The 13,526-nt window shown below is 55.0% G+C and overlaps 4 protein-coding genes and 1 non-coding gene across 5 annotated transcripts; 2 read left to right on the top strand and 3 right to left on the bottom strand.

Moving 5' to 3' along the window:
* Positions 1–238: 238 nt before the first annotated feature.
* Positions 239–3,349, top strand: N657DRAFT_677369 (uncharacterized protein; the record flags this gene model as incomplete). Its single annotated transcript, XM_062795981.1, has 3 exons — positions 239–829; positions 2,661–2,942; positions 2,996–3,349. The coding sequence occupies 3 exons, from the start codon at positions 239–241 to the stop codon at positions 3,347–3,349; spliced, it is 1,227 nt and encodes a 408-aa protein (XP_062653572.1).
* N657DRAFT_t13 lies at positions 1,540–1,611 on the top strand. The gene has a single exon. It is a non-coding gene; the product is annotated as a tRNA-Thr (tRNA).
* A 1,100-nt stretch (positions 3,350–4,449) lies between the features above and the next one.
* Positions 4,450–6,931, bottom strand: N657DRAFT_653081 (uncharacterized protein; the record flags this gene model as incomplete). The annotated part of the gene is made up of 5 exons (XM_062794367.1): positions 4,450–4,892; positions 4,950–5,245; positions 5,302–5,408; positions 5,548–5,738; positions 5,791–6,931. 5 exons carry the CDS (start codon positions 6,929–6,931, stop codon positions 4,450–4,452), a joined length of 2,178 nt encoding a protein of 725 aa, XP_062653571.1.
* Positions 6,932–7,953: 1,022 nt separating this feature from the next.
* On the bottom strand, positions 7,954–8,903 carry N657DRAFT_93521 (uncharacterized protein). Its single transcript, XM_062797602.1, has one exon. It carries the CDS (start codon positions 8,673–8,675, stop codon positions 8,100–8,102), a length of 576 nt encoding a protein of 191 aa, XP_062653570.1. The 5' UTR covers positions 8,676–8,903; the 3' UTR covers positions 7,954–8,099.
* A 1,042-nt stretch (positions 8,904–9,945) lies between these two features.
* On the bottom strand, positions 9,946–11,324 carry N657DRAFT_588100 (glycoside hydrolase family 11 protein). Its single transcript, XM_062789834.1, has 2 exons — positions 10,682–11,324; positions 9,946–10,617 (listed from the first exon to the last, which is right to left on the bottom strand). The coding sequence occupies exons 1-2, from the start codon at positions 10,921–10,923 to the stop codon at positions 10,200–10,202; spliced, it is 660 nt and encodes a 219-aa protein (XP_062653569.1). The 5' UTR covers positions 10,924–11,324; the 3' UTR covers positions 9,946–10,199.
* Positions 11,325–13,526: the final 2,202 nt, after the last annotated feature.

Here is a 13,526-nt window from a genome sequence, read left to right as displayed (position 1 = left end):
CTTCACAGGCTCGATCGACCGTCCAAGGTTTAAGTCTACCCCGCAAACCAGTCAGGCGCCGTCCCGTGACGTCACATGTGTAAGCTGTCTTCTTCAGACGGATGTTACAGAAGACCATCGAAGGCGATGGGGTATAGATTAGTACACAGTCGCCGGCATGGCTTCAGAGTAGTTATCGCCGTCATACCCACATCGATCCCAGTCTCTCATTCCGATACCTCAAACCCACGATATCAACATGCGCGCGATACGAAGTATCACGAATACGCTCCCCAGGGCGACCGCCCTGAGGATCTTCACCACCGGCCCAACCACCGACACCCCACCCGCCAGCCATAATGTCCTCCCTCACGGCACATATCAACCTGCCATCTCAGCGTACACCCCAATAGACCTCCAGTCTAACCGAGGCGTTTTCAGCCCGAACCGGTCCTCCCACATCGACGCAACGGGGGCCCTGAACGGCAACAACACCCACTCCTTCAGCACCCAAATCTACCAAGGCCAAGCCTGCCCCTCGACCCGCCGCGGCCTGCATATGGACCACCTCAGGACCCCGACGACCCAAAACCCGGGCCTCGGCCCCGCAACAGGCCTCGGAACGGGCGTCAACATCTCGGCGCAAATGTTCGGCTTTGAGATTCGACCCAACGCGACCGAGAGCGAGGCGTACGTCGTCGCAGACCGCTCCGAGGTGGACCCTCTCCCGCCCGAGCTGCACCACACGATTCGCCTGGGCGCCGGTGAGGCGGCGCCGCGGCCGACCGAGAGCGAGGAGGATGTGTTTGCTGATCGTGGGGGGTGGGAGGATCCGTTGATGGAGAAGAGAGTGCGTTGAGGGTAAAGAAAAAGTCAGATCATTGCCGTTGCTTTCGGATATGGGGCGTCAGGGAATGAAAAGTTTGTGGAAGGGGATCTGGATTTGACGGGCTTGGGGGGGTTGGCCTGGGACAAAGGTGGTCTGCAATGTCTGGTTCGGACACGCATTTTCGGGGGCGTGTTAATAGGAGTTCGGGAAGTCAAGGATTATGGGCGCTGGCAGCGTTGACTTGGATGAATGGGCAAAAAGTTGATTCGGACTTGAAGGAGGGAAACATGCATATGCTGGGTTTGCATGGAGTGTTGGATTCGACATTGCCGCCAGTGTCGGTCAGGTTTGAAAGCGGCTTCAATATTGCCTTCACAAAGCTCTGGTTTCAGAAAGTATGTAAGTATTGAAAGAGAACTTGAATGGAAGCTTGGCTTGTCGAGTCGTTCGGATTATGGTATGGAACATCAATTCCTGCCTCTTGCACAGCTCACAAGCTTGAAAAATGCTGTTCGTTCTGTCCTCGCTCGCTGACCACAGCTATCAAAACACCAGCTACCCTCTCGCCTTCTGACATGATGCCGCAGAATTAGAGCCTCTTAGGCGTTGTGTTCGCTGTTTCCATTCTGTCCATCCAGAGGTCCTTTGAGAGGTCGGAGACACATTGAACATTCAAACTTTTCAAAATCTGTTGCAATGTATAAAGATAATTTAATCAATCTGTCTAAGAAGCCCGCATGGCTTAATGGTCTAGCGTCTCACTAGTAATGAGAAGATTCTCAGTTCGATTCTGAGTGTGGGCAAAAATCCCTGGCACGGGTCAAAGGTTAATATTTTCGAGATTATTTTTTCTATAGTTCATCTGCGAGGGGCCTCTGATGCCTAAACTATAACGAATCGTTAATTTCGACCTTTTCGTTTTTCACTAGCAGGAGGTCGATAGCCTGAGGCGTGCTTGCTGAATAGTAAACTACCATAGGCAAGGAAGAAAGTCATTAGGTAGGGGTTGTCCCCTGCTAGTGAGAGACGAGTAGGTCGTGATGATACATTATAACGGGCAATATGAGAGGTGGCCGAGCGATGGATCTGTGAGGGACAGTGTCGAATAGGAGCTGATGTGATGGCAGTTTAGATAATGACGCAGATTCGACGAAACATAACTCAACCCGGGGTGTTGCAACTCGGTTTGAAGGGTAAGCATGTGATACTCATTCGAATTACTCCTGATTCTTACTTTTTGTCCTCTACTTCTACATCTCTCATTTTCTCTTTACTTCCCCAACCCCATCCTCTACTCGATCTCTAGGTCGTTGCCGGCCATGTACCACGCTGTCGAACAGTTGAGACTACTTGAGGACTGGAATCCAAACAGTACTCGGTAAGGTGCCTCGGTAGAGGCGGCACGGACAACGACGTCTAACCTCTATAACTAGGTCGGGGCCTTTCATTGTCGAATTCGATGGGCGAGGTCGCATCAAAGGCGCTTGGCCCTATGGGTCAGTGGGAAGTGGCTCACAACCGGGTCGTTAAAGCCCCAGGCCCTTCATCAAGGTAGGACCCTAGGAGAAGCGAGTGAGGCCTGAGGAGGCTGTGCATCAGTCCCGACGGTGGGTGAGCTGAGATGCAGCGCAGCCCGCACGCTGATTCACCAATTCCAACGCCTCAAAACGCCTCAAGGGAAACTGAACCGTTCTCAAACCAACGGCGCAAAGCCTGGAAAAAGTACACCTCACATGTTGCCACAAAAGGCTTCAGGCCCTCCCAGCACCCTGCATTGCTCATGCCAGAACCTCAACGTCAACCGGTCAACGACCATAAACCATGGGCTACGTGAAGCACGTCAACTTCGCAGCCATCAGTCCCCAACTTTCCCAATTTCTCAGACAAGATCCGTGAATTGGTCACACGCATCCACACAAGGACAGCGGGCAGGGGGGGTTTCCGCTTCGGGTCGCAGCTCTCGGTGCAGTCATGGCTCGCCATACTAGGCGCCACCTTCGGCCTCCTCTCGCACGGCCTCGCAACAACCTACACGCACGTCTTTGACGCATGGAGTACCTGGCGGGCAACCAGGTGCGATGAGGATCCCGGATTCGACTACGCGAGCTATCTGAACACGCAGCCGCAGGCACCTGTGATACTCGGGTTGATGCACGGGTATCCCCTTTTCGTAGTGCTGCGCTATAGGTGGTTGCCCTGGGCATCTCGACGTCGGTCGGATACAAGTTTGCCGTCGTCGAAGTGAGGTACCAAGCGACCGAGGCGATGCCGGTTGACCGGGTCCGACTCCGACTTCCGCCGCTGCCGGCCGTTGAGAATGGCACCGCGAGTCCCTGGGTCAGCGGCGGTCCGACATCTGGGACGAACCGCGCGTTTCTCCACCACCTTGACTACGGTAGTTCCTTCTCTGATGAGGATGACGCTCTATTGGCCCCGCGGGTAATCGTCATGGATAGTTGGGCGGACTGCGGCGGGATGTTCCACCCTCTCGATTCGGGCGCGCTGGTAACATGGGAAGTCGTTCTGGTTGCCAGGGACTAGGAAAGTCTGCACGGCGGAGGGAACGTGACGCCGGAGAAAGGGGATTGGTTTCGGGCGGAGAGCAGCACTGTGGGTTGGTTCAACGAGAGCAGCGAGCGGGCCGTCATTTGACTACCGCGTCTGGAACCTGGCACTGTCCAAATTCAGTGGGCGCGACGGGGCAGCTGGGTGGGCGATGAGTCTGGAACGCAAGGACAACGCATCGAGCAGCGGGTGACATACAAGGTGCGTTATGCCGTCGCAGAAATCCTGCGCGACGTCATGAATAACTCATGCTCCGACGTCGTCAAGACCACACCATCGCGCATGATGATGGAAAGCCAGTTGCCCATCAGAACACAGTACGGGAACAACTCATTTCCCATTAATAATAGATTTCTTGATGACTTGTTATCCGAGGGGACGGTACCTCGAGATGGCGTCAGCGCCATCCTCCGCGGCATCGTGGCAGGCTGGGAAGCTCAGATGACAGAAAGAGGTCGGCTGGATGAGATCCCGCCGCTCGGCCACACACCATCAAAAGCGGAACCATTTGGGAGAGAAAACACCAAAGACACATACCGGGAGAGATAGGCAGGGCCAACAGTCGACTATCCTTTCTGCCATGGAGACCGAGCGGGCAAACAGACAGGAATCTATTAAGAAGCTGCCAAGGCATGCACAAGCGTTGGTATCACGGCTATCGTGATAGCGGCCGCTCGGATGCTCATCGGGCCGGCGGTGTTGACTTCGTGGATGAGACAGCATGTCAGCCTTGCGTTGACCGAGCCAGATGCCGCGCCGGAAAGATGACAGGCTCTGGAGAAGTTGATCAGCGGGCATCGGCTTGCTGGGAAAAACTGGACGACCTAAGACTAGTGACAAGAGAGGGTGGGATAACGTTCCAGCTTGAAGAACGAAGACCGCCGCCGTATCCGTATTCGACCTGACAGCGCGGTGCAGAGACACGGAGGGTTATCTTTCGGATCGGAGAGTATTCAAGTGCATTTGTGAAGAATTGAGCATAAATTCAAAACCTTCTCGCGCCTGAATCTTTGACCAGGTGCGGATACCGGCACAGCCCGAAGCCGATCAGTGGAGCCTGGTTCCCAATTCCCTGATCATCCGATGCCGAACTTTTGGAAGTCGGTAATCAGGTCATTGACCTGGCGCATGCTCGTCTGGTCATACTTCCCAAGGATGGGCTCGCTAAACCTGGCCTTGGCGTCTGAGCTCGAAGAAGGATGAGAGAAACCCTCAGAGGTGCCAGGTGCGGCAGCTTGATCGGCCGAAGTGCTTGTTGTTGTCGTCGCGGATAGTCGGTCCGTGATGAGGCTTCCAAGGAGCCAGTATTCGGGCGAGAAGCGGACAAAGCCGATGCGCTTCCACATCAGCTCCGGCGCCGGGCAGTCCTCTTGTAGGAAGCCGTGGGGCGTCAAGGAAGGCGGCATCTCGGCGTACTTTTCCCAGATCTCGATCCAGTTCCGCAGCCCGTTTCGGATGGGAACAAGCTGGCCTTCGACGGCCAAGAGGTTCTGATGCTGGAAGATCATGTAGTGGATCGCTAGGACGGCTCTGTCAGTTCGTGGACGCAATTGTCGATTTCAAAGAAATGACTCACCTGACACCATGGCAAACAGATTGAGCGGTCCGAGCTGCGAGAATTGCTGCTGTGACTCCGGCATCATAGTGTCGAGGCAGAGATTCTCGATCGCCTCGCGCAAAAGAAGCGTACAAAAGGGGCTGGTCGGCGGGATCCAGCGGTGGATCTTGTCGATGCACTCCTCAGCCGTCGCCGCTTGGAAGCAGGCTTCGGGACTCGCCATGTTCATCTTCATCTCCTTGATGACCATCCGGTGGGGGAGGTTGTTGAAGATGACAAACGCCGTGTCAAGCAGGAAAATCCACATCAAGATTCTGTCGACCGTCAGCACCCCATGTTAGGTTCCGTGCCTGGCGATTGGTAGGCCTACCGGATCAAGCCCTCCCTCATCACGTACTCGCCCCAGTCGAACTCATGCTTGGGCTGCATGCTGTAGTCGAGGTGCCGTGCTGTGTCGATGCCCACGTCTCTCGCGGTCTGCAGGTGGTTGTCGGTTAGTAAATGCACGAAGGCAAGTTGTCTTTACAAATCATACCGATACCACAGTGCTGAAGCGATGTCGTCGGATTCGTCGCTTGTTGGCGTTGTTGCCTTCCCAATTCTGGTAGATGCAGACGAGAAAGGCTGCCTGGAGGGCTTCGAGTTTCGCCCGGTTCTCAGGGCTGTTGATGGGTAACGTGATGTCGCTGACAGCCGGAGGGTCAATGTCTCGGCAGAAGTCATCGTCTGTGAACACCATCTCTTCGACACAATTGAGCCACATCCTGGCGTCTTCGTTGTCGACCGGATCCGGCGAGACACAGGCGCCTGCGACGGTCAGATACGATTTCCCCTGTTGGAGCGGATGGCTGAGGCCTACCAATCAAGGCCATCGTGGCCAACAGAATCGGTTGGGTACTTGACGGGTCAAAGGTGGGCCGGTGGAGGATGTTGAAATTTGGGTGCCAGACCGACCAGTACAGCTCGATAAATTTGGAGAACCTCGGGGGTGAAAAGAACTGCCGACATCGCTGTTCGAGTGCCGCCGACCAGTTCAGGGTGATGGCGCTGTTGTGCGGCTTGACCTTTACCACGTTCTTGACGAGAAGAACCACCTGTTCCAGCTTGATGACAATGGGGTCTTGAGGCCACGAGGACAACGATGAGATGTCGATTTCTGGAGACACAAGGCCCAGGGGAACTGCTGGTATTTGTGGGTTGCATTCATTGGTCGGGGTGGATAGCGACGGAACCCCCAGGAGAAAGTCCGGGGACTGCTGGTCAAGGTAGGACTGCTGGAACGCGGCGACAATCTGTTGTCGCTGGGCGAGGGTACCGCACTCAAACGACGTGACCAAACCGGTCCTGCTGGTCAAGTCGGACAGAAAGCGAAACGAGTAGCCGCGGTACCTCGATGTTGCATTTTGCTCACGCGTCGATGGTACGACGCTTGGGGAGACCGTCGCCTGCGACTGTGGGAAGCTCGAATGGTCAAGCCAGGGGTCGGTTGATTGGCCATCCGATATTGGAATCTGCGAGACTGCCTGCTGGATGAAGGCGTCGAGATCATCAAATGGAATGAGGTCGAAGGTCAAATCAATAGGGTCGGCATGGCTGGACTGTGGGTGATTGTCGAGGCTGGATTGAGAGTACGAGTGACTGCATTCCAGAGCGGGTGCTGCAGGCTGTGGTACGAGTGACGTCGACGGGTTTCCGTTCGAATACTGGCACTCAAGCGACCTCTTTTCGCAGTTGAGGCACGGCTGGGCGGCATTGCAGGCCTTCTTCTGGCGGACACAGCGGTCACAAGCGCGGCGCCGGCTGGAGGGTGGTGCACCGGGCCCATAGCAGGTCTGGAGATGGCGTCTCAGCACATCGGAGCGCTGGAAGGCGGCGCCACACAGGGGACAGCGGTGCCGTCGCTCCGACGTGTGTGAGCTGCGATGGCGCTGTAGGTGCTCACGTCGCTTGTACGTCTTGAAGCAGACAGGACAGCGGTGGAGTCCCAGGGGGTCGGCCATTCTGCAGCATCATTATCCGCGAAGTGTTGCTGAGCTCGGTGTTGGCTGAGGAAGGGTTGAAGAAACTAGCGAGCATGAAGGCCAAAGATCTAGATCGCGTCGGCCAAGGCAAAATGCGGAGAAAGATCGAGAACTTGGCGATTTCGCCTCCGCAGTATGGACCACGCTTGCCTGAAAGAAGGTTAGGGCGGCGTCACTCCGTGTACGGTGCCGTATACCGCCGGCGGCGAACTCGGGCGGCCGGGCTCTACCGACATCTCGGCGAGCTCGTTCATCCGATCTAAGGGGGATTATCCGGCGCGTGCGGGTATCAGACTAAAACTAAAGGCTAACGGGCAGACCCGGTATGTCCAGTATTTCAGTATCATCGTAGCTCGTGCCCCAGCTTAGCAGAGTTCCAGCTACCTCGAAGGCACGCGCCATGGATTTTTTGGCGTCGTGGCTGAACACATCATCGCGCATATCCTTCAAGCAGTCGATTCGAACCGACTTGAAAATCGGCAGCTCGGTTGGGGCGTCGCGGGCCAGATTCCTCAGGTCGTTTGTGAAGCTCTGGTGCACGTGCGAGATGCGCAGTTTTATGATGGACCGAGGCAGGTCTGCCTAGTCCGCCGGGGAGTAGCTGCTCGAGTTCGGTAAGAGGATAGATGACCGCTTGGTTGAGTGCCAGCTCTTCCAGTCCTTCAAAGTGTCGCAGGGACTTGATGACTTGGATCTCGTCCGAACCCTCCCCGGGCTCAGGCTCGGTTGCAACGAAAATCGCGAGGCGCCAAAAGGTTTGTGAAGGGTCCTGAGCGCTCTCACGGTGTCCAGGCTGGTTCTAGGCGCCTCGGTGTTGGAATCCGTCGTATCCGTGTATTGAAAGTCATGGAGCATGGGGAAAGCCTTGGCGAGCGAGGAGAGGCTTTCCCGGCGCAGGTCGTGCAAACCACCTTGGAGACGTTGGAGAAGCTCCCTTCCCAAGGCGAGAGCCAACCATTAGCCTCACCCACGAACTTCCGGGTTCGACACCATATATGGTTTCGAGGTTAGGTGCCAGCGCCAGGAGAGGGCCGGCATTCGCGTAGTGACCCAGTGGTTCCTGGATAATTAACCAATCGTCTTAAGTGCCAGCAGATTTCGCCCACTTGCCTCGAGCAGTTTGCAGAAGTTATGAGGCCGCCAGAAGTCATTCTGCAGTAAGAGGACGCCCGCGTTGGGACAGAGTAAAATGGGCCAACTGTTCAACGAGGTGGTGAACTTCATAGGCCTCGAATGGTAAAGCGCAAGGCCTGTTCTCAAACCGTTCCTGAGTGTAGTCCGGATGGGAGAAGTTGAAAGCCAGCAATCCGAATTCAACGCTGACCCTCTCGATAGGAACCCAATAGTCGGGGTTCTTGCGGTGTCTAAAGCGGGTAGACGGGACCAACTGGAGCGCTTGGACACTCCTGGCCAGGTCAGGACGCTCGATGATGGAACGGAGGAAAGGAGTAAGCAGGTCATACTCGAATTGTGTCTGTTCTTGGCCGTATGCGTACGTGTAGCCCGGCTTGTCTGCCCAGAAGATTATGGGCACTCTCTGGTGGCGTAATAGTGGAAGACGAAGGGCTGCACAATGGCGCGCATCGCCCTGGACGTTCGCGACAAACGCGACAAGGTCATCTTGGCCACGCGTGTCTGCATTCGGGAACGCATTGGGCGACTGGCAATGTGGGCAGAGGGGCCCGTAAATGAGTGTGATAGGCTCGACTGGGATGCGCTCCATGATTCCTTGAGTACCGACTAAACGACGGGCGGGCGATGTTCGCCTTTGCGAAGGAGGTGAGGATCTGGTAGGCAATTACTTGGGGTTCGTTGTAACTAATGGAATGAGACGCGTCGGAAAAACTTATCCGTCTTAAAATACCCTCCCTGACCGTGGAAGTTCGACTTCAATAATGGAAGTGAAGCGTGGTACAGTAATATACAGGGATGCGGACACTGTGCGCAACGCGCTAAATCACGCGGCAGCAGGTCATCAGCCAATCGTTCCTCTGAAAACTTTTGTCGAAATGCCCAGTACGGATCCGTAATGAAGCTCAGCTTCGCCCTCGCTGTCACTGTGTACAGCACACTGTACACTGTTTCGGCCTCGTCATTGAAGCTTCGCTTCAATTCATCGCAATAGGGAGGCTGATGCATTCGGCCCGGGGATGGGGAACCCGTGCTGGTCGCGATGATAATCAGGACACGAAAGACTCCGAGTCCGTTTTCTCCTCCCACGGGTAGTATATCTCGTACGTCGGTTTTAAATCGCAGTATCCCCCGTCATGGTCCCACCTAGGGAAATGGCAGGATGCATGGTTGAAGACCACTTTCACTCTCCTCAGCGATGCCACTTCACTCTCCTCAGCGATGCCACAGTCGTCGGGTTCAGAGCTCGTAGTGGCTCCAAGGATTGGGTGGATCTGTAGTAGAATGCGAGCCAGTTGGACGAATATAAGGGGGCGGATGCGTTGGTGCATATATTTCGACAGGAGACCAGCAGGCCGAAAGAAGAGCTTTTGGTCGGCTTGGTGCAGGATTTGCGCCCCGGCCATCGTTTTCTCCACCTCATGGTGCTCGCACGTTGGGCTCGCACCGATATAATCATCTCCTGGGCCCCAAGCCAACGGGCAGGTAGATACACCGCCGGATGATCGGCAAGAAGCGCAGAATGCCGGGATTGCGTTCAAGAATCTCCTTTGTCGCTATGATTCTGATGGCCAGGACTGGACCGTTTATTGGATTGAAGACAAAGTCAACATTTTGGGTGCCAGCTATTGGGCATTTGTACTTGTACATTTTGGCATAGAGGCAATCAATTCCAGCCTCGCCCAGGCAGCAGTGACGGCACGGTCAAATCCGGAACACCCACCTGGACAGTTTGGACTACCTATTCGGGTGCATTGAATGATCAAGGTATCTCCAATGCAGTGCAGCGAAAGTCAGCGTAATACAGCCAAGTCACGAAGCAGAACAGTTCAAAACGCAACGAAACAAGATAAACAAGGTACCTACTCACTTATACAGCTCATACTTATAGAAGCGTATATACATCGCCCGACCACACAAAAAGAACACAGCACGGGGAGCACAAACTGGTCGTCATGGTTTGTCTCCATGGATATCTTGCTTCAAGTTTACATAACTCCGTCCCATCACAGCCTCTGTATATCCGATCACCAGCCAGCAGAAGCCTCTCAAACTGAACTACTGAAGTCGACTCGATCCGGCGACACAACACAGGCACTCGACAACACGCTTCCATTTACGAAACGGTAATGGAGGCCGAACCGCTGCTCTGGTAGCCCTCGGTGGCCACAATCTGGTAGTTGTGGGTACCAAGCTGCAGGCCCGACTTTGCCCAGGCATCGAAGTGAGCACCCACATTGACGGACCCGGAGGTTCGGTGGTTCTGGCGGACGGACCAGTACTGGTAGAAGGTGCTGGTGCCCTCGATGGAGGGCTGGTTGACGCGCTGCGTGCGGGCGATGGTGTAGGTGCTGCCGTCCTGCGTGATGGTGCCCAGCTTGGTTGCCTGCGAGGACGGGTCGTAGGTGCCGAAGGACTCCACAATGTAGTACTCGACCAGCGGGTTCTGCGTCCAGCCGTAGATGGCCAAGTAACCGTTACCCTGCGGGTTAAAGCTGCCCGAGAAGTTGATGGTGCGCCGGCCGCCGGGGTTCCTGGAGGAAGTGCGAGTTAGTCATCTTTTTCGTGTGTAAGAGAGAAACGTGGAAGAGAACGCACCATCCCTTGCCGCCAACAAAGTTGCCGCAATTCTGCCACTGGACGCTATAAGACCCACCGGCACCGTTCTGGTAGTTGACGGTGCCGCCACCGTCGGTCCAGAACGAGTAGTAGTATCCGTTGTTGGTGCCGGTGCCGCTCGGGGTGCCGGCTCGTGCAGCAAGCTCACTCAGCTCGGTCACATTGAAGGGGAAGGCGAAGGCACAAGCGGCGCCGAGGAGAAGAGTCTTGAAGGAGACCATTTTGCGGAGCTTTTGGAGTCACCTGCAGTGCGTAGGGCAAGTGGAGGACGCTGGTGGTGAGGAGGTGAAGAGTGTAGGATCTGGTAATTGGAGACGCGGCAAGAAGATGGTCGTTTATATACATCTTTATGGACTCTCGAGACAGGCTGTCTTCTAGCTTGCCTAGTTCTCCCCACTTACAAGGGGCTCTAGGTACTCAGGGAGTTCTGGACCGTCCGCCCCATAAACAAACCAAGGGCAGGAGTTAGCCATTATCCGCCGGCGTGTTCGCGACATAGTTAGACTTGAAACGGTAGCCGGCGGTCTTAGTCGCTTACAGCACAAACCCGATGACGCGGCAGCTCGGCCTTGCGGGCACATGGCCTCGCCGCGGCCGGGGTAGCTCCACCGGCATCATTCGGTACGAATGAAGGGGCAAAGCCCATTTAGCCTGAATCTTCGCCTTGCGGATCGATGCGGCCCCCGCAGCAGTAACGGAGAGCGGCCTTGGCCGGAACCGGGTCGGTTGCTAATGGCTTGCTCCGAGATTCCCATTTCTAGAAGCTGGGTGTAGATCTCTCATAAAGTTGTCTCGGGTCCCACTTCTAACCACACTTGACGCAGCCAAGCTGTGTCTGCCGATGCATGGCCAAATATGCCAACGCTTGTTTCTTGTATATTGTGTGGCAGACCCTTTTGCGGCATCCATTAGCTCGGAAAAAGCCAAGGATCTTGGCCATCATTCCTGCGGCTCTTCTCCGGTTCCAACTGCCGAACTGGGTCCTGGGCACGGCGACCGCGACGTTTTGGGGCTGGACCGTCACGGTCTGATGCTTATCGTCAGCCTGAAACTGTTGGGAGGTTGTCGACTATGTCGATCCCTTCAGTCACGAAGGGGTCCAGAAATAGACTACACGTCTTGTAGATCTCGAACGACTGTCCCGGTAAATGGGGAGGCAAGCCGCCTTGTGTTGATAATCCTGCCCTCATCTTCCCCGGAAGCGTGCCGCCGTGGGCACAATGCTGACCCCGCTTCAGTGGTCACGGGATAACCCACCACTCATCTAGCTGGCATAACGCGTCTGACCCGCAAGTGGATGCTACGCTTGGACGTTAACATCTAACACTCCAATCCCAGCTGATTATTTTAGCCGACTTCGTCTGCTGTAACCTTATTCTTGAGTTGAGAATAGGGACTTGGAGGAGGAAATCAGAAGGTACCTTAAATGTGGTGACGTAAGCTATGTGTCGTCAGTAACGCGAGAAGCCTTGCGACAGCAGTACACTTGGTGTTGGGCTATTATATAGGGTTTACGAGGGCACCTTGCCCGCTTTCCTCCGGCTTGATTGGGAGTGTCATTCACCATCCACCGTCAGAGAACCGTTCACTGGGGCCCCTGGTCTGGGCCTTTCTTCACGAATGAGCGACCTTAAAGGTGCGCCGGCAACAGTGCAGAACATTCAAGTAAATGGGAAAAGCACATGTGTTGAGAAGAGGTCGGAGTTGTTCTGAAGTGTGGTTTGTAATTAGTACAGACAGCACATACCTACTAAATCTAAGGTACGTGGCTCCGGGTTCCGCCAGGCCGCGACAGGGAATAATAATGGAAAAGAAGGTGTGCTACGTACTACGGTAAGGCAGTCAACATTGTCTCCCCCCTTCATTCTCGCTTGGGAATAGTCAAGGCCAGCTACTGAGGAGACCCTTGAGCCTTGCGCTTTGTTTCTGAAACACCCGGTCGGAACTGCGTTCGTCGCCCCTCAGTTCGGTAAACTGAACTTGTCCAGCAATTGATTGTTGCTCCGGGACAGGGGACTAAATCTCAATGGTTTCAAACCATTCAAGCATACATAATCAACATTACCCAGTGTTGAAAGAGAGGCAGCTTCGGCCGGCTGAACGTAGTCGTAATGGCATACCCCCCGTAGAGCTCAAAGCCAGGGATGTAATACCGCAAATCGGCCCATAGCAGCTTGCGGTGGTGGGGGGTCGGCACAGAGGAATTCAAGAAGGGCGTTCTTAGGGTCTTGATAAATAGCTTACAGCCGCGTTCGCATTTTCGTGGGGTGAGCGGGCCAGTTACGGTATCTTGCACCTGGTGGACTGTCTTGCCAGTAGCCTGGGCTATCTTCAAGTAGTCCCACTTACAGTGCTTGCGCAGGGCTCGGATTTCGATTTTTTTGTCGCGCGTAAGAGGTTTTGGATGTCGTAAACCTCGAAGGACTGGGCCCAGTGGCCGGACCTGGCCCTGTGTATGAAGACGGTAAAATCGCTGGGCTGCAGGCAAGGCGCGGAGATCTTTGTTTGTGCTTGATCAGGGCGCTGATTTGCATAGCTGGTTGAATGCGGCCGGTTCGCTTGCTAGCTGGCTGGTTTAAGTTATACAGATGCGGTGGTGGCCGGTGGACTCGGCTTCCTGGGCTGCAGTTATCCTGAGATGTATTTGCGCATAGAAACTGCTAGAAGGGTGACCTTGGTGGAAATTGCGTCAATGACCGCTAGAAATACTTGACTTAAGTCGGGGGGAGTGTTTCACTAAATCACTGTTTTTGTAACGGGCTGGGCCCGGTGCGAGCCTCGGCGACTCTCGGCAAATACCAAGACCCCTGATGAGGCTATTCCC

Source organism: Parathielavia appendiculata (genome assembly GCF_033297405.1).
Source record: "Parathielavia appendiculata strain CBS 731.68 unplaced genomic scaffold N657scaffold_1, whole genome shotgun sequence".
Classification (NCBI taxonomy): Eukaryota; Fungi; Ascomycota; class Sordariomycetes; order Sordariales; family Chaetomiaceae; genus Parathielavia; species Parathielavia appendiculata.
This window is presented reverse-complemented; position numbering and strand designations above follow the sequence as displayed.

What these genes read in the sequence shown, in the direction of transcription:
- N657DRAFT_93521 (XM_062797602.1), bottom strand. Translation starts at nt 8,675, where the DNA reads ATGGAGCGCATCCCAGTCGAGCCTATCACACTCATTTACGGGCCCCTC.
- N657DRAFT_588100 (XM_062789834.1), bottom strand. Translation starts at nt 10,923, where the DNA reads ATGGTCTCCTTCAAGACTCTTCTCCTCGGCGCCGCTTGTGCCTTCGCC. An exon ending in TTTGTTGGCGGCAAGGGATG is followed by an intron (nt 10,618 to 10,681) that starts GTGCGTTCTCTT and finishes CACTTCCTCCAG; the next exon opens with GAACCCCGGCGGCCGGCGCA.